Genomic DNA, 22,356 nt, shown 5'->3' with positions numbered 1-22,356 from the left:
CGGCACGTCATTAAAAATACATTAGAAATGCATGCCATGAATTTCTAATGCTCATATCTTTAGGAACGCTATGCAGAGTTTTTGGATGTGTATTTTCTTACAAAGTGAAAGTGAAAGTGACATGACATATAGCCAAGTATGGTGACCCATACTCAGAATTCGTGCTCTGCATTTAACCCATCCAAAGTGCACACACACAGCAGTGACACACAAATTACCGTGAACACACACCCGGAGCAGTGGGCAGCCATTTATGCTGCAGCGCCCGGGGAGCAGTTGGGGGTTCAGTGCCTTGCTCAAGGGCACCTAAGTCGTGGTACTGCCAGCCTGAGACTCGAACCCACAACCTTAGGATTAGGAGTCAAACTCTCTAACCATTAGGCCACGACTTACATCCACTGACAGAACAATGTCTGAGTTTAACGGTCTTACTCGACCCGAATCTTTATCCAATTGCAGTATTGCTCTTGTGATTGATGAACAGACATGTTCAGAACACCTCCTTGATTACATACGAATCGTAATGTGATGATTGTCCTTATTTCAAATCCGGGCGTTTCATGAGGGTAGAAAAGAAGAATTCATATTTTTAAATTGGGAGTTAGTTTCAAGTTGTATACCTTTTAGTATTTTTTTTTATTATTATTGTGGAGTAACCTACTGTATTGTATATGTCGAGAATGTATGTTCTCCATTTCATGACCGCTTTACAAAACTGTTTCCCGGTTGCTGTCCCGCAGAACCATGTCAGACACCGGCTCGCAGACAAAACAGATGATTTGTTCTATTAATGTTCATTTGTCGCTTGCTACATTTGACACATGACACCCATAAAGTCTGATTCATCACCCTCTCTCCTCTCTGTTACGATTCCACTTCCCCCCAGTGAAAAATGAAACCATCAGTTAATTACTCTGTTCATTTAACGCACTCTCTCACTCCCCTTCTCTCTCTGTTCACATTGTCTTGATTAAGGCAGACACCGGAGCATATAAATGTGCTTCTCATAAGGCAGTTCTCCTAACAGCTGTCAGTCATCGCTCCAGTAGACACTGAAGGGACAATGTGGGACTCGTTTGGATGGCTGTAGACTTTCCGTTCATTTCTCCTTTCGGTTTCAGGCAGCCTCAACGAGACTTTATGATTTCATTGGAGACTTTGAATGTGCTGATATTCTAGTGTGAGATTAGGTTGGGGAGATGGAGTCACACCCATAGATGAAGCCATAAAACACTCACCATGAAGTATTCTGCAGGGTGTAATAAAAGGTGTTATTTCTTATTATATTTATAACTATATTTTTACATTTTCTGAAGAAAATGTGGTCGGTGCTTTTCAATGCAAAACATGATCCTATGGTTTACAAGGTTAATGAAAGCTAAAACTAAAACCTTTAAACTATTATTACTATTAAAACATTTTTATTAAACAAATTAAAGCTGAAAAATAAAATATAAATATAAATATTAGATGAAAATTTCCAACTGTAAAAATTAGAAATGTTGTCTTGCCAACTAAAGGCCCCGATTTACTTATTTTGTTCTGCTGATATGAACTATAAACTTAATTTCGGCCTTTTGTTCAAAACTATGTCACAGTTTTTATTATTATTATTTTTTATTTTTTTATTGTAGTTATTTTAGTAGAACAAGTTAAAATAAATTAAAATGAGAACATAAAATGAAACATTTTAAGTAACATTTTAATGGTTTTCAGTTTCAGTTTTATTTAACTGTAATAATCCTACTACCTGGAAATGAATAAACTGAACTAAAATTCAAACTAAATTAAAATTAAAACAAAGACAAAAGCACATAACAGAATATACTAAAATATTAAGCTAAAATGAATATGAAAATATAAAAATAAAAATATAAAGAAAGTTCAATATATTAATAAAAAGTATAATAGTACACAAATAAATTTAAAATAACATTGATGGTTGCCAGGGTGTTGCTATGGCTGGATGTTGCAGGTGGTTAATTAAGTCAAAAGAGCCCACTTCAAGTCTTTGAGATATTCAGGTGCCATAACATGCTTTTTATTTCTTAGTATAATGCTACTGTATATACATGTTTGTTATTTATCCACAGAGTATCAGTGAGAGGTCATTGTGAAGTCAGATCAATCAAAGGTCTCATACAGATAATCCTCACTGATGTAATACCTTCTGTCACCTATCATGGTTTAATCTCATGTCTCCCGGTGTCTCTCCGCAGCCCCTCAGAAGAGTGACATTTTCTGTGGTGAGTCAGACTCCTGATCAAGGCTGCTATGATAGTGGAGTGGAGGACTCTGAGACCCCCAGCAGCAAGAGCTCCTCTGGACCCAGACTGGGATCTTTACCGCTGCCTGAAGACGGATATGAAAGGACGACACCAGAAGGGAGCGTAGGCGAGGAGGAGCATGTGGAAAATGGTAAAAAGCCATCTGTGGGAAAGGTCTGAGACCGCTAGTGAAAAATGATGTGCATATGTTGTTGTTGTTGTTGTTTTTCCCCTTTAAAGGTATAGTTCACCCAAAAATAAAAATTCAAAAGAAGGTATTTTGAAGAATATTGGTAACTGAGTAGTTTTGGTTATCAATAACGTCCACTGTATGGACAAAGCACACTAAGATATTTCTCAAAATAACTTATTTTATATTCCACAGAATAAAGACTTCTATGAGGTATCTATCTATGATATTTTTCTTTTTGGGTGAACTGTCCCTTTAATGACAGCAGCATTAGAGCTGCATGGAGATTAATCATTTATTCTATTCTTTTCTTTTCTTTTCTTTTCTTTTCTTTTCTTTTCTACTCTATTCTATTCTATTCTATTCTATTATAACTGAGCCATTTTTTCACACAGTGTCATGCACCTAAATACAAAACTGGAACATTAAAACACTAAAATCATGCAATAAACATGAATCAAATTGCATAAGATGTAATATAAAACCCTAATGTACATGCTAATGTAATGCTAATGAAAACTAAAAGGAAACATAATTGTTTAATAAAATACCATTAAATTTGGAGAATATCAGTTTACATTTTTTCACTTTAAATTATAAGATGACTGTGTTTATACTTCTAAAATCTGTTTAACAGTATTTACTGTAAAAGTACTTAATATGTCCCATTATGTCTATTAATTTTGGAGTGGTGTTGAAAAGACCATTAGTGACGGGTTTTATTAGATTATTTAATTTCATACCATGTTCTTATCATCATGAATTATATTTCCAGCAATTCAAATGTTAGCATTTTAACATTTTCTTAGAATGTGGCTTGTTCTCATTTTGGTTTGTCCTTCTCCTCTGCATTATTTACAGCAGTATATCAGTACTCAAACTGACATAAACCTGGTCCCAGGCCTTCGGACGCCACTGTAGACAGACAGAGTCATTTATTCTCCAGGCACATCATGAGTGTCTAAAACTTGACAGTCTGAGGAAAAAATTTTGACCTATGACCCACGCATATTTCAGTAGAGACGGTTCCCTGACAGGACATCCTAAAACTGCCTCTTTCTCTGTTCCTCAGACCCCAGGCAGCTCCCTGACGTGGCTCTGACAGGAAAGTGCACACGAGAGTGTAATGATTTTGGTCACTCTGACACCTGCTGGATGCCCGTGCAACCATCACCACGGAGACGCATGGAACCACCTCAACTCTCCACCTTCACCTCGCCCGGCGATAACAACAACAACACAGAAGATGACAGCGACCAAGAGGAAGACGGAGACGGAGGTACGGATAAGAGCAGCGGAGGAAGCGAGGAGGTCCGGGATTCGCTTGCAAACGGAGACCCGCTCGGAACGTTCAGCCGTCGGGACCGGAACAGGATCATGGGCGATCACAACCGTAATCTCTTGAACCGGAAAATGACCTCGGCATCCTACGACACATTCAGCAGTGCTGGCTTTGGCCGCCGTCCGGATGAAGAAGACTCACACCCACCAGAGGTCATTCCGCTTACGAGGACGGGGGGCGACTATAAGACCACCTCGTGCCTCACTCTGTCTCGCAGGGAAGTGTACCTGTGAGCTGCAGCCAGCCCTCACTCTACTGGACGGCCCAGAGCAACTTCACTGCATCGGAGCAGGAGGAACATTGAGAGACTAGCCTACACCTGGTCAAAACAGGCATCTTCTCCTTGCCAAAAATTCATCATCAGTTCATTACTCTAGATGCAAAATATCAAAGTTGAGGAGAAAAGGTGAATCATCTTTTATTCTTTCATAAACTTGGATAGACTTTGTCAATGGCAAACACTTGCATGTTAGGCCTCCCACTGACAGGGGGCGATGTGGGGACTGATGGACAAAATCCAGTCACGGACCACATAAATGGACGCTCATTTCATCTGATCGTGGCACATCATGAAAATAAAACCACGTAGCATCAGGAAAAGCAAATCCTAATCAATCATAGGGCAACAGCGTCAACTAAATATTAATATAACTAGTTTCCTGTCGCTGAGCCACTATGGTTATTTAATTACAGTCACATGGTAAACACTAGACATGTAAATGCTTTCATCACAGACTTTTAGAGAAAAAAAAAGGAAAAGGACAAAAAAAATAGTCTGGTCATTAATTTTTATCATTTGTAAAGCTACAGTACCTGTTTTTTCTTTTGTTTTTGTTTTTGTTTTTTTACAAATATGGGAATATAACACAGATCTCAGTAGTGCTTTGAAACTTTTGGATGGAATTCTTTACTATTTCAATGCTTCTATAATGGCGCTATTATCACAATGACTGTTAAATTACCATCCCATCTCAGAGTTTAAATCAGCCAGTGAAATCATGCCACAGATACAGTACTCTGTACACAGCACAAACATACACAGACACACACACACACACTGAGATACATGTCTATATCCATTTAGTGCAGATATGTGTGTTAAAGTGTGTATGTACTGTATAAACAGACATTTTGGCATACCTGAGGCTTTTTTAAGAAATGTTTTTTTGAAAGTAGATGTAGCGCTTTTGCCTGCTTGATCTTCAACTAGTATATAAGACACTGAAGTGTATTTGAATAACTAATCATCTGTGTAAAGTGCATACACAGGGGCATTACACATGGTTTAGATACGTCTATACTATACTATAAACAACAAATATACTGTATCTCATCCCTTTTAAGTAGAGCTCATATGTAAACCAAATTTCTTTAAAGGCAACACTGCATGAGGATAAGCTAATGCTTATTTTGTTAGATAAGAATCAGATTTGTTGTTTTTCTGAGGATTTAACCTCTTTAGGAGGGGCACGTGTGAGTGTGTGTGAATGCAAAGCGAGGTCAGTGTGAAAAATTTGATGGAGGAGAGCTAGATTTTTAATTTAGCCAGAAATGACACCCAAAATGTAGTTGTTCAAATACCTGTATTATAGTTAAAACCAATGAAGACATTCTAATGAGTCTTTGTTAATCTTACGGCAGCCTCGTCCAGGTCTTCATCAAATTCAAATTGAGTTTAGAAATGACTTTTTTTTAGCTCTTGTTATGCATTGTAAGTACAATCTGATTGATAAGAACAAACTGACATGTATTTCACCAACTCTCAGGAAACTTGAGATTCAGTATGTGTCCTCAGCCCATTATCAAAGCTGAGCTTTAGACTGTGCTCCGAATTTGTCCTCACAAGGCCATACTGTTGGGGAGCCCTCTTTCCTTTTTTCAGACTCACCGTACCTGTCAGCGGTGAGAATCGCAGACTCATCTCTTTTATTTCACGGAACTGCCTTGGGTCTGGAGCGGGACTGGTGGACTCCAGTCCATCTATGCCAAAATCTGTCCAGCTTTTCTGGTTTTACTGGAAGTACTGGTGCACAAACTTAGCTGAAAAACATTAGCCCAGAACCTGCGGTTCGGCTCCTGGATGAGAGGAGCCTGATGAACTGGCCTATACAGGGTTTGTGAAACCGGAGGACTTGAGAAGAGGGAAACTGTCTCTACAATGGTGTGTTTCCAGGTTTATAGGCGAAATATGCTGTTATACAGCAGTCTGTAAGTAGTGTACATTATGGGGTGCGTAATGGACTATGTATATGAAACCGTGTGTTTTCTTTCTTTCTTTTTTTTTCTGCACGTTTACCTAACAGTTCAACTCACTTACTGCAAACCGGGGAGGGATGGGGAGGGCAAAATAACTTTGTGACTAAAGCATAACATTCACTTGAACTTTTTTATGAGATAAACACTGAACTCATGTACTCGCCCAACATCCACCATTTTACTGCTACCCTGTAGAGAAATGACCATTGAACTTTAACCTGAAAGGCATGTTGACGGTCTTTAATCCTGCACCTGTGAGGAAAATGTTTTTTATTTCTCTGTTTTTATGCTATGTGAAAGAGGAGTTTTTGAAGCTCTCTCTCATGGAATTAATGCGTTCATTGCATTTGTTATGACAAATAACAAATTAAAAGGGGTTGGAATGGTTTGAAAGTTTGGTATGTGACATGTAAAAGTTTGATTTTGACATTAAAACACCTTTAAAACGTGTTCTGCTTCCTTTTTCACTCTTGAACTTATGGTTGGATTCATTTTTGTGCATATTACTGAACATAGTGATAATGATGTTTCTTTTGCAAGCCTGCACCCTGCTGGTAAAAGAACAAATTGCATCCCCTGTGTGTGGTTTTATATATATATATATATATATATATATATATATATATATATATATATATATATATATATATATATATATAATATATATATATATATATATATGGAAGCCAATATGGCTACCGGAAGCAACTACCCGTGAATCTATGGAAGCCAATGGCTACCGTGAGCGAACACATACAGGTAAACAATGGCAAATTTTTCATTTTTGGGTGAACTATCCCTTTAAGGTGCATGATTCAGATAATTTTCACTAGCAAACTCCAGTCATTTCAATATGAATCCAGCTATCAGGAATTTCACATGAGGGAAAAATATTTCACAGGTTGGTCAGACGGATTCGCCATGTTGACCAACAGAAGCTGCTTAGTTTGAAAGTGACCTCTGTCAGCTGAACTGTGCTTCATACATCACTGCAGTGTTGAAAATCTACAGATGATTTTTTTTGGCCATGAAATTTCACTAATTTGACTGCACCTTCACAACATTTTAACTTTATTATTTGCATATTTATGAGGAAAATAAGCTTAATTGGACAAGGACCACACTTAACTTGTTTTTTTTTTTTTTTTTTACAAATGTTTGTTAATAGTTACTTAGCCAGATAACTACGCTAGTTGCAATTTGTTATATTTTAACTGCATCATCAGATGCTGAAACTAAACACAGCATGTTCAAATTTTGACTGTACAAGGTACATAAATATTTAATAAGCCAACCACTATTGTTTTTCCCAGTGTAGTTTATGATTAGATATCGGATGCCAGACAACTAGCTGTTATGTCTGTTTTCTCAGTGTTTCCTTCGGCCTTGCATTTCAGAGTTTGCACTAAAAAAGTTTCTCTCAAAACTATATGCAGATTTTTAGTTTTTATTTTTTACTGTTAATATACATAATATACATTTTGTTGAGATTTTATTTTAAAATTTCCACAGAGCCCCTAGCACCCCCTCTAGAACCCCAGTTAGAAATCTCATGGTCTTTATAAGATACTGGTTGATGTAATAGAATATCTAACATTTTGAGGAACTTGCCTGAATTAAAATCGAGGAACTTGCCCCTGAAGGCAGTTTCAGTGAGCCAGAGTTCTTTGAAGAACAGAGCTGCTCGGGGAGGACGATGTTTTTCAACGATTCCTTCGTCCCAGTGGAATATAGAAATGCTGCTCTAGTTATGGAAACAGCTCCCTTACTTTAGAAATTGTTATACTTCTCCACTATTTTCAGTTTCCCCTTCATTTCCAATAGCTTTAGAACATCAGGAATATCCAAACATTTCTCCAGTCCAGCATGTTAACAATTTGTTCGCTCTGTGAATAGTTTGAGCAATCTGGAAACATGCCTAAAGTTGAATGAATATCAGGCCAATCATGCAAGTTTCCCAACTTCAAATGAATACATATATTTGGTCATTTTTTCTTGGCTTATATATAGTACACTTGTGTACTGCTTGCTAATGCATTAATAAATTTCCACATACTTAGATTCACATTGGGGCCCATCGTGGGCTCATGATGTGTTGACACTTTGAAGCATATTAAATCTAGAGCATTCTACAAGACGAATGCTTGTGGCCTTGTACACATTTGAAGACTTTTTGATTTTTTTTAAAGTTAATTTTTTTTCATTCAAACCTTTATTTAACCAGGATAAAAACTCATTGAGATTAAAAATCTCTTTTACAAGAGTGTCCTGGCAAGTGGCAGCAGCGTGGTACAAATACAAAGACAATAACAAGTAAATACAAAAACGCACTTTTACTCATCATATTCAAACAACAATATATATATGTCAACCTGGGTCCTAAATCAATTTAAAAACAATGACAGACAGATTGCCTTTCTGCATGGTCCATTAACAAGCCTTTAAAAGAATAAAGTGAGACCAACTCCTTCAACTGTAGTATAATAATGGGAATGGGTAATGTGTGAATTTATAATTAATCTGTGTACCAGTGTGTGAGTGTGTGTGTGTGTGTGTGTGTGTGTGTGTGTGTGTACGTGTTTTTGTGACACATCAGGACACAACTTTGTATAATGACATGGGTATGACACAGGTATTACAAGGAGAGGGTGACTTATGAGGACATAACCCATGTCCCCATTTTTCAAAACACTTAAAAACCATACAGAATGAGTTTTTTTGAGAAAGTAAAAATGCACAAAGTTAGGGTTAGTTGTAGGGTTGGTGTAGGGCAATAGCACATACAGCTTGTGCAGTATAAAAACCATTACACCTATGGGATGTCCCCACTTTTCACAAAAACAAACGTGTGTGTGTGTGCATGTGTGTGTGTGTGTGTGTGTATAAGGTCTAAATACATGCCATTACACCATCATATGAAGGCAAGACTCTGCAGGCAAAAAACATTGACTAAAACACTTAAAATTAGGGAACCCTATTCACTATTTACTAGTTGCTTGTTAGCATGCATATTACAAGCATATTGGCTGTTTATTACCACTTATAAAGCACATATTAATGTCTCATTCTGCATGACCATATTCTAGATCCCCCGACCTCATTCCTAAACAACAACAACTACCTTACATACTATCAATAAGCAGCACATTAGGAGTTTGTTGATTTATTTTTTCTGTCTGTTGACAGTATTTTCTGATTTATGGAGTGATAGAAATATCCATAATCCCACCTGTAAAAACCTTTAACTCTAATATGTCAACAAAATGAAAGTATTTTTAACTCAGCTTTATTAAATGTTCAGATTTCTGTTCTGGAAATGCATGCAAATTAGTAGTGCATGTTTAAATATTTTTTAATTATCTGAATTAGTTTATTTGTATATTTAAACCTAGCATTTCAGATAACTTGTAATACAAAAAATGTTTGCAATTCTTAATGCAGTAAATAAATTGAGGAAGTACGATGATATCATTTACATTTTCATCACCTGACCTGGCCTGCATTGTCATGTGTTTCCCTGACTCTGTCATGTTTACTACAATATGACAGTGTTAGAAACTGACGAAGTCAGAGTTGACATAGGTCCAACTGAGGTTACAACAACTGATTGACAAGACAACTAACTAATTTTTAAATGAACATTTAATTTAATACAACAATCCTTCCATTGTTTTCCAAGTATAGAGCATGTATTTAAAAAAAATATGTTTTGTCCCTAATCTCATGAATCATTGATTTATTAAATAATAATAATAATAATAATAATAATAATAATAATAATAATAATAATAACAATAATAATAATAATAACGTAATGAATTGGCCGCGTTTCGAAACCTAGTGAGCTGGCTACCTAGACAGCATTGCGGCATTTATACTTTTAAACCTATTTATGAGCCACATTAGTGCGTTCAAAAATTTGTTCACAAGTTCGCTTAGCATTTCTGTTAGAATTGAAATTGTCTCAAAAGCGCACATGAGGCCTCAGAAATGAAAGCTTAGGTAAGTAGCGATCTTTTGCTTTTGAACACATCCTACGATTAGCCGCCTGTGTACTTTGACCCTCCTCTCTTCCACTACTTGCGCTACTAGGAAGGAGGAATCGGAAGTAAGCTGTAATGAAAAAGGGGAAATCTTGACATCAAGGAAGCACCGAAAGGAGCAGGCAGTGAGATCTGATGTTATGGCACCTGAAAGGGAATATTACAGATGGACTGTTTGTGCAGTGATTGTGCTTTTAATAGCATTATGTGCAGCTCATATGACAGATCGACCTGCCTGTGAGTATCATTTGCCCTAACACCAATGTAACCTGATCGATATTAAATATAAAACACATTTCTTATGCCGTGGTTCCTTTTTGTTTCGTTATACTAATTTATGTCAGCCAGCTAACCAGCTAGCACCACGATTAGCTGTTTTTAGCCTATGCTAACTGTTTTTATATTTAAATAATAATAATAATAATAATAATAATAACTGAGCATCTTATTATTGTTGTTTACCTAACTGTATATTTGTTAATTCTTTAGCATATGCATATAGTATGATACTCTTATGCATACATCCACAACAAAAAACATTTAGGGCTTTCATGGTTTCAAATTTCCCTCGTTTGGCAGATCTGGGCAGTTTTATGGTGCTTCTTGTGAGGCAGATTAGTGCAAGCATGTGACTGCAGTAGAGTGCACCAAAGCAGCTGACCATTTAGTTTCATTAGGAGACCTACATTTAGGTTGCATTGAATTAGAGGCAGCTACTTAAGTCTACAGAGTGGTGAGTATATTCGGGAATTGTTTCTTTATGTTCTTCAAAGCGAATCTCTGTGATTTGTCACAAAACCCGGTGAACCCGGATCTAGTTTGACACACCTTTGAGTGACTGCAACTGCAGTCGCTGATAAAAACTTTGTGTTTTACTGAGAGGTTAAAAGTCTGCAAATGCTTCATATTTGGTGATGCTCAAGTGGCTTTGCTTTCAGCTTCTCACCCTCACCGCAAGACTTCTGTGCTGAAGATGGATGAGGCGTCCCTTTCGGTTATCAATGAGATTGAGGATGACATGATGTTATATGTGCTTTCAGATCACTGTTTTCAGGTATCAAATTTTGATGTTCTGGGTGTACGAGCAAAATTTTGCATTTCTCAAGCAGTATAGCATTGGTACTGAATACTGTATAATGCTGCTTAAAGGAATATTTCACTCAGAAATTAAAATGCGCTGATTATGTACTGATCCAGAGGCCAGCCAAGATGCAGATGAGTTTGTTTCTTCATAGGAACATATTTGGTTATTTCTGTATGATATTAAAATGCGCTGATTTTGTGCTTTTTATCACTTGCTCATCCGTCAGAATGAGCGTCCAAACAGCTGATAAAAACATCACAATAATCCACACCACTCCAGTCCATCAATTAACATCTTGTGAAATGAAAAAGCTGTGTGTTTGTAAGAAACAAATCCGTCAAGGCATTTTAACTTTAAACCATCACATCTGGCCAAATTATGAGTCCATAAAAATGCTTCCTGGAGAAAGCAGTATTATAGATAGAGGGCTCATATTTTAGCTGGAAGCAAACATTTAAAGTTAGACAGATTCATCACCAAGACTTTTTTAGTCCAAGCACCCAAGCACAAAGCTTTTTGTTTCACAAGACATTCTGACGGCACCCATTCACTGCAGAGGATCCATTGGTAAGCAAATGATGTAATGCTAAGTCTCTCCCAATTTGTTCCTATGAAGAAACAAACTCATCTCTATCTTGGAAGGTTGAGTAAATTTTAGGCACATTTTCATTTTTGGGTGAACTATTTCTTTAATGCTGCAGTATTGTTCCGACTGGACCTCTGTATCCCTATGTTTTCTGTGCATGTGTGTACATTAGTGTTTGCCGCAGCTGTTGGGAATAATACCTGCAAGGCCAGCTTCTGGGACCCCCACTATGGTGGGCTTTGTCGTAGACACACAGCACGCACTGACACTGCAGCTCAACAGTACCTCTGCACATTCAGAGCAATGCAAGTGAGTTACTGTATGCATCGATATATTTAACGTGGAACAAGTTTCAGACCAAAACATCTTCACCATGTTTATTTCCTTGGGCTACTGCTGTCAAGGCAAGTCATCATTAACACACAAGTGATTTGTTCTGTCAGAGTTCACTTCCACTTTGGGGAGCAGGGGAACTATTCTCTGTGGGTCAAGAACCTGAATGAGCCATCACGGGTCAACTGCTCTATGATCATTGATTCTGACCCCATTAACAGCTACTTGCGTGAGTCAACCTTACATCTGCACTCTACACAATTTAGTATTATTATTATTATTTTTTTTTTTTTAATTTATTTAAATGAAGTGTTGTTCTTACTAGAGGTCAACTAGTATAAATTCTTCAGAGGCCAATATCTGACTGATTAAATGTCAGTGTATATAATGCAGTTTAATAATGGCAAATGAGACATACAAAAATTGGCTTATTTTGAACATTATTTACTTAAAATGTACTAAAATGTCTTTAAAATTTGGTGGTGTCTAATATCAGTCAAGTGGGCAGTTTAAAAATAAAAATGGCCAAATATTAAAAGATTAATTAGCCAGGATCAATACATGGCTTTGAAAAGAGGAAATTGTTTATGAATAATTCTTAAATAAAAAAAAAAAAAAAAAAAAACTTCTTTCTTGTGGTCAACTATTGCACATCTTTTAATGGCTAATAATGATGCCAATATCTGACTGATTTAATGTCAGTATATACAAAAAGGAATTTAATTTTGGCAAATAAGACACAAAAATGCTGAAATTAATTTAATAAAATTTCAGAAAATATAAATATAATTTTATTTTATACTTTATTTACTTTGAATTTACAAAACAATAATAAAAAACAAATTCTTTATCATGCATTGAGAAGACTGTAGATTTTGGAGCTGACACAAAGGGGTCTAATATTTCTGTTAAGCAGCCAAACGTTTGAGAATAAAAATGTCCAAATATCTAAAGATGATTTAGCCTGGGTCATTACGTTCGTGTGATATGGAAAGTTGTTTATAAGCCATTCTTTAATTATGGAGAAAAAACAGGTAAATATTGTATTAAACTAAAATGAGCTGGGTGACTTTTTTCTTTTTGTTTTTCCAGCTATTTTGTTTGCTTTTCTGGTATTTGCTTTTCTGGCTGCATTATCTGCTATCTGGAACACGGTTAAAAGGTAAAGACCTCTTTAAATATTTTTTGATCATGTACTGAAGACATTTAAACAAGCTTGATGCAGCTGTTTTATTTAGAAAGCTTGTCAAATTGAGTTCCTTCATTTTTAGCTGGATGTGGTGACAAATCTACTTCTTTGCTTGGGGAGCACAGTGGAGACCGAGAGGCTGATAAACTCTGTAAGAGTGCTGTTCGCTAATTTTATACATTTTTTGCACTTTTAATATTATCTGTGCATGGTTTTAACAACACATAAATTCAAACCACCAAAAATGATGTTTTTGTCATAGTTCAAATATGGCATCATATTTGATTTAGTGTTCTTGCTGGTTCAACCATTAGAAAAAAAAAAAAATTGCAGACATGAAAATTAATTTTGATGATCATCTTTTTCATTAATTTAAACTCTTTTGCTTTTTCTTTCTCTCTTCATCTCCAGGAGCTTGGCACTCCAAACAGACTGATAGATGCCTCTACGGAATCAATAATTCCTGCCACTGCAGGACGGAGGCTTCGTTCTTTGGATACTTTCCGTGGGTATGGTGCTCTTTCACTAATTGTTTTGGGTCTAATGCGCTTGAGATGGGAATTGAAAGATTCAGGTGAAAATTATCAGAAGCTGCTACTCTGCATACTGTGAAGCTGGTTGTCAAATGTAATTTGCATTGTATTTCATATTATCCTGAAATAGAATGATTAAATCTGAACTTGTTAAAACACGGTTATGCATACTGGTAACCTTACCTAAAAATTATTTTTTTCTTTTATATTATGATTAAATATGATGTTTTTATATGAAGTTTTTGTTTACTGGTAACCTTACTGTGGTTACACTGTGGTTTGGTTTAATTCCAGATCTCTGTTAAGACAGAAATGATCAACTATGGAGGTGGAGGTTACTGGTTCTTTAGGCATGAAAGTTGGAATGGTAAATTAATTTCTTTCTTTACATCACTGCTAGCATGTTTTTAAGCATAAGAGCTTGGAGTGGCTGTTATTGGTAACAATGGGGAGAAATAATTTTAGTATATAAATAAACTGCAGGTCAAAAGTTTGGAATAATTAAGTTTTAGCTTTTTTAATGAGGTTTCTGATGAATTAGTACAGCATTTTAATAGTTTTTTAACATTATTAATGTCTTTACTATAACTTTTGATCAATTGAATGCATCTTTGCTGAAAAAATAACAACTGTTTTTAACATTGGTAATAAGAAATGATTCTTCAGCACTAAATCAGCATCTTAGAATGATTTCTGAAGGATCATGTGTCACTGAAGACTGGAGTTATGATGAAAATTCAGCTTTACTGTCACAGGAATAAATTACATTTACATATGTTGAAAATAGAAAACTGTTATTTTAAATTGTAAATAAAGCCTGACAGCATAAGATACTTTACATTTACATATGTTGAAAATAGAAAACTGTTATTTTAAATTGTAAATAAAGCCTGACAGCATAAGATACTATATATATATATGTGTGTGTGTGTGTGTTTGAAAAGCACTTGTCATGAATTTAATAAAGTGTGGTATAACAACAGGAAGTGTTATCTGATGTGTTGAATTGTGTTTTTTTAATTTGTGAATAAGGTATTATAGTATAAGATACTATACTCTGACGTCACAAATGACTGATTCCTCACACTGCATGCATATAAAGCAGCTTCTTTACACTCTGCTTAAGCTGTTTATATATGTGTATATATATATATATATGATATATATATATATATATATATATATATATATATATATATATATATATATATATATATATATATATATATATATATGTATGTGTATTGAAGTTATGTTCAGTTTTATAAAGTTACGTTCATTTTTTTTGAAGCAAATATAATTCCAGTACTGTGCTTTAATTGATCTGCAAGCCGCATTGGCGCTAACAAAACCTATAGTACAACCCCAATTCCAGAAAAGTTGGGACGTTTTGCAATGCAATTTGATAAAGGTTCTAAGAAAAGATTTCCAAATTTTTCACTGACCAATTTAAATGTATTTTGTAAATATAAACAAATTTTGATTTTGATAGCTGCAACACACAGACAAAATAAAAGTGAAAAGGTTACAGAATATCCAAATTAAACTCTTTGGAAACAGTCCACAAGCAGGTGAATTGGTAATAAGTGAGGGCATCATGTTTGGGTATAAAAGGAGCATCTCAGTCTTTGCAAGCAAAGCTGGATCATTACTTTGTGTCAAATTTCATGAGAGAAGTGTCAGATAAATCAAAAATCACATTTCTCAATTTCACAAATAATTTAGGTCTTTCACCAACTACCAAATATAATATTGTGAAAAGATTCAGGGAGTCCAGACAAATCTCAGTCTGTCTAGAGCAAGGGAGGAAACCTCAGGTGAATGACCTCAGATGGCACTGCATAAGAAACCCATCATGCCACAGTATTAAATATAGCCACATGGGCTCAGGAGTACTTTGGAAAAGTGCTGTCCGCTGCATCAATAAATGAAACTTGAATCTCTTACTCTAGGAGAAAGATATTCATCAATTCTGTACAGTGGGGCCAGAGCTCATCTCATATAGTCAAAAAGACAGATGAGTCAACATTTCAATTTGTTTCTGGGAAAAATGGACGACGAGTTCTCAGTCACAAAGACCAAAGGCACCATCCAGAATTTCACCAGCGACAGATGCAAAAGCAGACGTCTGTCATGGTATGAGGGTGCAGCAGAGCAAACACATGGGTGACTGGCATTTGTGCAAAGATATAACATGGAGGAATATATTGGAATTGTACAGAGACATATACTGCCATCAAGATGATGTCTTTCATGGGAAGTCCATGATTATTAGTTTGAGACAATGCCAGGTCTCATTCTGCATGTGCTACAACAGAGTGGTTTCATAGACACAGAGTGAATGTGCTGGATTAGTCCAGATCTGTCTCATATTGAAAATGTATGACCAGTCATGAAAAGGGGGAATCAGACAACAACGATCACAGACTGCTGAGCATCTGAAGTCTTGTATCAAGCTAGATTGGACAAACATTTTGCTTGCAAAACTTTAACAATTAGTATCTTCAATTCTCAAACGATTAAACATTGTAATTAAAAGGAAAGTTGCTGGCCACAGTGATAAACAGCCATCCAAATCAAAAATTGTTGGCCAGTGAAAACACTACACTGAAAATGTTTTCTTTGTACTTTAGTCAATTAAATAAAGGTTAAAGAGAATGAACAAAAAATGTATTCTTGATTTTATGGCATTTCACAAAGATTAATAGATTATAAGTATTATTGTTTTTTTGAGCCCTTTGCTTATAACTGTGGCACAAATAAAGTGACATGTCCATATATGGAGTCAGAATAAACTGGTTTCACAGCTGAACTAAACCCAATAACCTTGTTTTCTGCTGTGCAGCTGAAGAAAGTGTCTGTAATTCACATAGAATTAAAATTTTGTCATAATTTTCTCAGTGTCATGTTGTTCCAAACCCTTTCCTTCTTTGCTGGAACTCAAATGGAGATGCAAGTCAAAATATTCCCATACGATTAAAGCATTCAGTGACCAGTGGCTGTCAAGCTACAAGGACAAAAAAAAAAACATTGTATAGTCCAAAAAGTAGCACTTTATGAAATGGGTATAAATTTTCTCTCCTATTTTCTCTTACTTTGTGTAACTTTCTTCTTCGCAGGTTTGTGTTCATTATGGGTACGTCTGTTGGTTTGTCCCTGAGCGGTTCATTGCGCAGAGGTGTCAAACGCACTCATCTGCTGTGGAGGATCTTCTGGAGGAGCTTCCAACTCTTCCTTATCGGAGTCATCATCATCAATCCTAACTACTGCAGTGGACCCTGTGAGTACTAACCCATTTTCCTTCTGTTTCTTCTTAAAACTTGTAGAACAGTGTAGGCCCTGAACCCTGAAGTCACAAAGAAATTCAACAGTCTCTGTTGTTTTATAAATTAAATACAGTGCCTTAACCACATCTGTATGAAATCTGATACAAATTAAGTTTCTCATTGTAAGATTACATGCATATGATCAGTCCCTATGAAAGCAAAATCGGAGGATTTGTGGATTTTAAGTCAATTTTTTAAAAACGTTTTAAAAATATTTTTATTATGGAAAAATGAATCAACAATACTGATCATTAACTATTTAATAATACTTGACTTAATTTATTAATTTTTATTAATTTATTTAAAATATTAATTGACTTAATATATAAAAAATATTAGAAAAAATATGATGCTGTTTTATGCATGTGTCCATGTATCTGCACAGTGTCTTGGGATTCTTTTCGTATTCCTGGCGTATTACAGCGTCTGGGCTTCACGTATCTCGTTGTTGCTGTCTTGGATCTTGTGGTGTCCCGAGACCGACTTAACAACATCCTGTCAAGTGTGAGTCACGTTATCCTTCTCCACAAGTAATATGACACATAATCATAAACACACTTTATAGACATACATACTCAACTGTATGTCCTTTACAGGCTTTTGTCTCTTTAATTATTAACAGAATATTTGATTCACAGATTTGTAAAAAATATACATTGGGGACCAGATGTCTGAGACCACTTGTGAAAATGCTTTTATTTAGCATTTTTCTAATTTACATTGCCGTCCAGTTTTTGTTACGCTCACCAAGGCTGCATTTATTTGATCAATAATACAGAAAAAAACATTAATATTGTAAAATATTACTACAATTTAAATACATTACTCTATTTGAATATATTTTCAAATGTCTTCAGTGTCACATGATCCTCCAGAAATTATTGTAATGTTCTGACTTGCTGCTCAAGAAACATTTCTTATTATTATTATCATCAATGTTGAAAGCAGTTTTAACTGCTTAATATTTTTGTGAAAACTGTAATACACTATCAATTAAAAAAAGAAAAGAAAAAGAAAATAATACTTTTATTCAGCAAGAAAGCATTAAAGCCATAAAATATGACATTAAAGTCATTTATAATAAATAAATAAATAAATAAATTGTTCTTTGAAATTTCTATTCATCAAAGAATCCCTTTATAATGGTTTTTACAAAAAATATTAGGCAGCAAAAATGGTTTTATTGAGTACCATAATAATTGAGCAATAAAACAGCATATTAGAATAATTTCTGAATGATCATGTGACACTGAAGACTGGAGTAATGAAGCTGAAAATTCAGCTCTGCAATCACAGGAATAAATTGCACTTTGAAAATTTTTTTTTCATCAAATAAATGCAACCATGGTGAGCATAAGACACTTCTTTCAATAACATGAAAAGAAAATCTTAATTATTCCAAACTTTTGACCAGCAGTGTAAATATAAAATATAATTTTTTTAATTGATAAATGTAGAAATGTCATTACATATATTTTTTTAATTTCAGACATTTTTCTTATACTTTATGTCCTCCTTTTGTTTTAATGACAGCATGCACTCAAGCTGGCGTTAACGCTCACTGTAATTATTTGAAATTCTAATAATAATTGAAATTTTCCATCATCTTGTTGTTCCCAGGAAACATGGTATTCGGTGCATGATGTCTGCCTCTACTGGCCTGCATGGGTATTTGTGATTGCCTTAGAGACGATATGGTTGTGTTTGACCTTCCTCCTCCCAGTCCCAGCCTGCCCAACGTAAGTACAATCTTACTCATCATATGAGTGGATCATTTATTAAGAGCTGTCTAAATGTCCATCCCCATATCCCCTGCCTTATTTGCAATCAGGCAGAATCTACTCTTTTTCTGCCTCGTAAAAATTTGCATAAATATCAGTTAGATACCATAAATATTAGAAGAATAGACGTGATTAGAAATGTAATTAGAAATGCTAATTAGAAATGCAAAACAGATGTTAGCGTTTTTAAAAAGTTGTTTTTCCTGGTAAATGATCAATTTCTTTCACACATTCCGATTTACATTGTTTACATTGTTCACATCCATCTATTTGCTGTTCATGACTGGCATTTTGTGTGGAAATTGTTATATTTTTCATCTTGTTGTCTCTCTCCTGCAGTGGTTATTTGGGTCCAGGGGGCATTGGTGACTTTGGCCAGTACCAAAACTGCACCGGTGGAGCCTCAGGTTACATTGATCGGTGGCTGCTGAGAGATAACCATATTTACCAGACGCCTTCATCACGGGTAAACAGAGACCGGAACAATGAGAACTGGTTGTCATTCTGGCAGACTAATGTAGTCACCATGTGTTAGAGCCGCAGTTGATTTCCCTCTTTTACTTTAGAACTCACTGCTGCACTCATTGTGTTTTTGTGTGCATATATCTAGGTTGTATACCAGACTATGATGCCCTTTGACCCTGAGGGTGTCTTGGGAACCATCAACTCCATATTGATGGCATTTTTGGGGCTTCAGGTAAGTTCAGTTTTTTTTTTACTTTACTCTCATAGCAGCAATCCCTTACTGTATGCTTCATGTAAACAATTTTTGTTCTGCAGTGCTTACAGGAATCACATTTAATAATTGTGCCCTATTGAAACAGTTTTGTTTGTTTGTTTTGTGTGTTTCAGGCAGGGAAAATTCTGCTGCATTACAGAGACCAACACAGGCAAATTATCACACGATTTCTCATTTGGGGATTCATACTCGTATGTTTACTTTCCATTTTTTTATTGTTTCTTTTTGCTAACATTTTATTATAATAACTTTCATTAACAAATTACAAATATACACTACATAATATAAAACAATAATAATATAAGGTTTGGGGTTAAGATAAGTAAGTAAATACATTTTATTCAGCAAAACATTTTTGTTACAAAATATTTTTCTTTCGAAAATAATTTGATAAAAATTAAATAATATAATAATTAATTAATTAAATCAGAAATAAATTACATTTTAAAAAAATATTAAAATGCAAAACGGGTATTTCAAATTTTAATATTTTACAATATTACTGTCTTTACTGTAACTTTTGTAATATGTCTATAATGAAATAAAGGACAATATATTTAGCAAGTCATTATAACAAAAGAGAGCACTACATGGTGATCAGGAGTATATTTTGCTATAATGAGTTCATTATGCAACTTATTACATGGGTACTCACCAAATACATGAATAAATCACCATGAAATTCTGATTTGAGTAGAAATAGTTTTATTATACGTATGAGAAGAAAGAGACCAGAGAGAGACTTAAAATTGACACGGTACAATTGGCACAACAATCATTTATACAGTTTAGCAGTTGATATACACAAATATTTCACCACAGAATGCCACGGTTGACCAGTATCAGTCATGTACTTCAGAGTTGTTTAATAATATTTGTTAAAGTTATTAGGGATGCATTTGATTTTTTTTTTTTTAAACAAAAACGGGCTTTTATTTATTTTAACCCACATCAGAATATTCAAATACAATTTGAAATTCACATAGTGAATCAGTATTTTTGAGGTTTAAAATTGTGGAAACCTCATGCTGTCTATCTCTGCATTGGGAATCATCTCTGCTGCATTGACCAAGTGCTCCAGAAATGACGGCTTCATCCCTGTCAACAAAAACCTGTGGTAAACTCAGTCTCCCTTGCATATTTCTGTAGTTTATTTGAATGGTTTTAAGATATTTGGTATTGTCATTGATATTGTCATCATTTATGGTCACAAATCTTCAAATATGGAAACATGCAGAGCACTTTCAGAATCAGGAAGTATAATACCAGATTTGCTTACTGATTAGAAGAGGAATGTATTGTGTGCTGTATGATTCACGACTTCGGTCTTGTGCCACTTTCAGGTCTTTGTCCTATGTGACGACTCTGAGCTGTTTTGCTTTTGTGGCTCTGGTGTTTTTTTACTACTCGGTGGATGTAAAGAAGTGGTGGTCTGGAGCTCCTTTCTTTTACCCTGGTAAGCACTTTAAATCTGAGGTCCCTGAACTCATCTGGCTCTGGCATTTAAGAGTTGAAACTTAAAACTTACAGTAGAAATCTATATCCATGTTTGTATTATTCTGGCATTAATTACTTAAAATGATTGTGCCATTAAACGGAATTTGATGTTATTTAGGTACCTAACTAAAAAAAATGACTGTAGAAGAAGACCGTGAAAGTTAGGGCTGCATGATAAATCGCATTTTAATTATGCGCTTCTCTCGATTTATTAAGCATAATCATCTGCGATATTTGTGTTATATAATTTGTGTTTTATAAGGCTAGACTAACTTTTGTTTGCAAGCTTTTGGTTGCCAGATTTTCTGTCTAAAGGTTACTTTTATTTACTTTTCCCAGCCTGGCAACCACTCTCTCTAAATTAGCTTGTACTTATGTGAAACATTATCATATGCTTATATGAAAAATGCAATCATTCTGATAAAATGTAAAAAAAAAAAAAAAAGACAATATTTATTATTCTTTTTTTTTTTTTTTTAAGCAAAGTAGTCTCGATTAACAGTGTACTCGTTGTGCAGCCTTAATTTATGGGAACTATCGTTATTCTGCATACTTGCATTGTTTTATGAATTGCTTTCAAGTTTACACTTTATTTGGCAGGTATGAATTCCATTTTGGTGTATGTGGGTCATGAAGTGTTTGAGGAATACTTCCCTTTTCGTTGGAAAATGGCCAATAGCCAATCGCATGCAGAGCACCTGGCACAGAACCTTGTGGCCACCTCCGTATGGGTGATCATAGCCTATCTGCTCTACAGAAAGAAGATCTTCTGGAAGATTTGAAATTGTATCACTGCCTTGCAGATTTAGGAGCTGCTCTTCATTGTGAAAGAGATTATTTGGATATTTTTAGTTGTAGAAAAACAGCAGATCTCTGAGCATCTGTGCAATGACAAAAACTCACACATGATCCAGGAATAGAACTTGGCTATTATTTGAGAAGAGCAGAAGGAAGAAGTGAAAAGAGGAGCATCTGGCTGTGCCAAGATACCTCTGTGGACTCAACAAAGCCCCCAGAATGAATGTCTAGATGCCATGGCATGGCATTCTGCTTAGTTTTAATTCAATCAGCTGGTTTGGTTTAATGAATGATGTTTTGATGCACAATGATGAATTATGATTGATTATAGAATTTCTTACATTATGATATGGAAGAATTCTGAATGTCTCGGGATTGTTTTACTGTATGTT

General features: G+C 35.1%; 2 protein-coding genes across 3 annotated transcripts in view; both read left to right on the top strand.

Moving 5' to 3' along the window:
* Positions 1-6,505, top strand: part of LOC109078388 (protocadherin-7-like) — a 34,488-nt gene extending 27,983 nt beyond the window's left edge. The window contains exons 3-4 of one of the 2 annotated variants that reach the window (XM_042721017.1): positions 2,220-2,418; positions 3,530-6,505. In XM_042721017.1, coding sequence (XP_042576951.1) covers positions 2,220-2,418; positions 3,530-4,032 — 702 coding nt within the window. In that variant the 3' untranslated portion in view covers positions 4,033-6,505. Of the gene's footprint in view, positions 1-2,219; positions 2,419-3,318 lie in introns of both variants that reach the window. The other variant, XM_042721050.1, reaches the window with a different exon arrangement.
* Positions 6,506-10,122: 3,617 nt separating this feature from the next.
* On the top strand, positions 10,123-22,356 carry LOC109061693 (heparan-alpha-glucosaminide N-acetyltransferase-like). The gene is made up of 17 exons (XM_042720945.1): positions 10,123-10,335; positions 11,037-11,152; positions 11,941-12,077; positions 12,212-12,330; positions 13,194-13,263; positions 13,372-13,441; positions 13,702-13,828; positions 14,134-14,191; positions 16,913-17,103; positions 17,535-17,653; positions 18,770-18,888; positions 19,270-19,396; positions 19,541-19,627; positions 19,783-19,860; positions 20,716-20,786; positions 21,013-21,125; positions 21,767-22,356. Exons 1-17 carry the CDS (start codon positions 10,239-10,241, stop codon positions 21,946-21,948), a joined length of 1,881 nt encoding a protein of 626 aa, XP_042576879.1. The 5' UTR covers positions 10,123-10,238; the 3' UTR covers positions 21,949-22,356.

The sequence above is a fragment of the Cyprinus carpio genome, chromosome A1 (assembly GCF_018340385.1).
Source record: "Cyprinus carpio isolate SPL01 chromosome A1, ASM1834038v1, whole genome shotgun sequence".
In the NCBI taxonomy this organism is placed as follows: Eukaryota; Metazoa; Chordata; class Actinopteri; order Cypriniformes; family Cyprinidae; genus Cyprinus; species Cyprinus carpio.
This window is presented reverse-complemented; position numbering and strand designations above follow the sequence as displayed.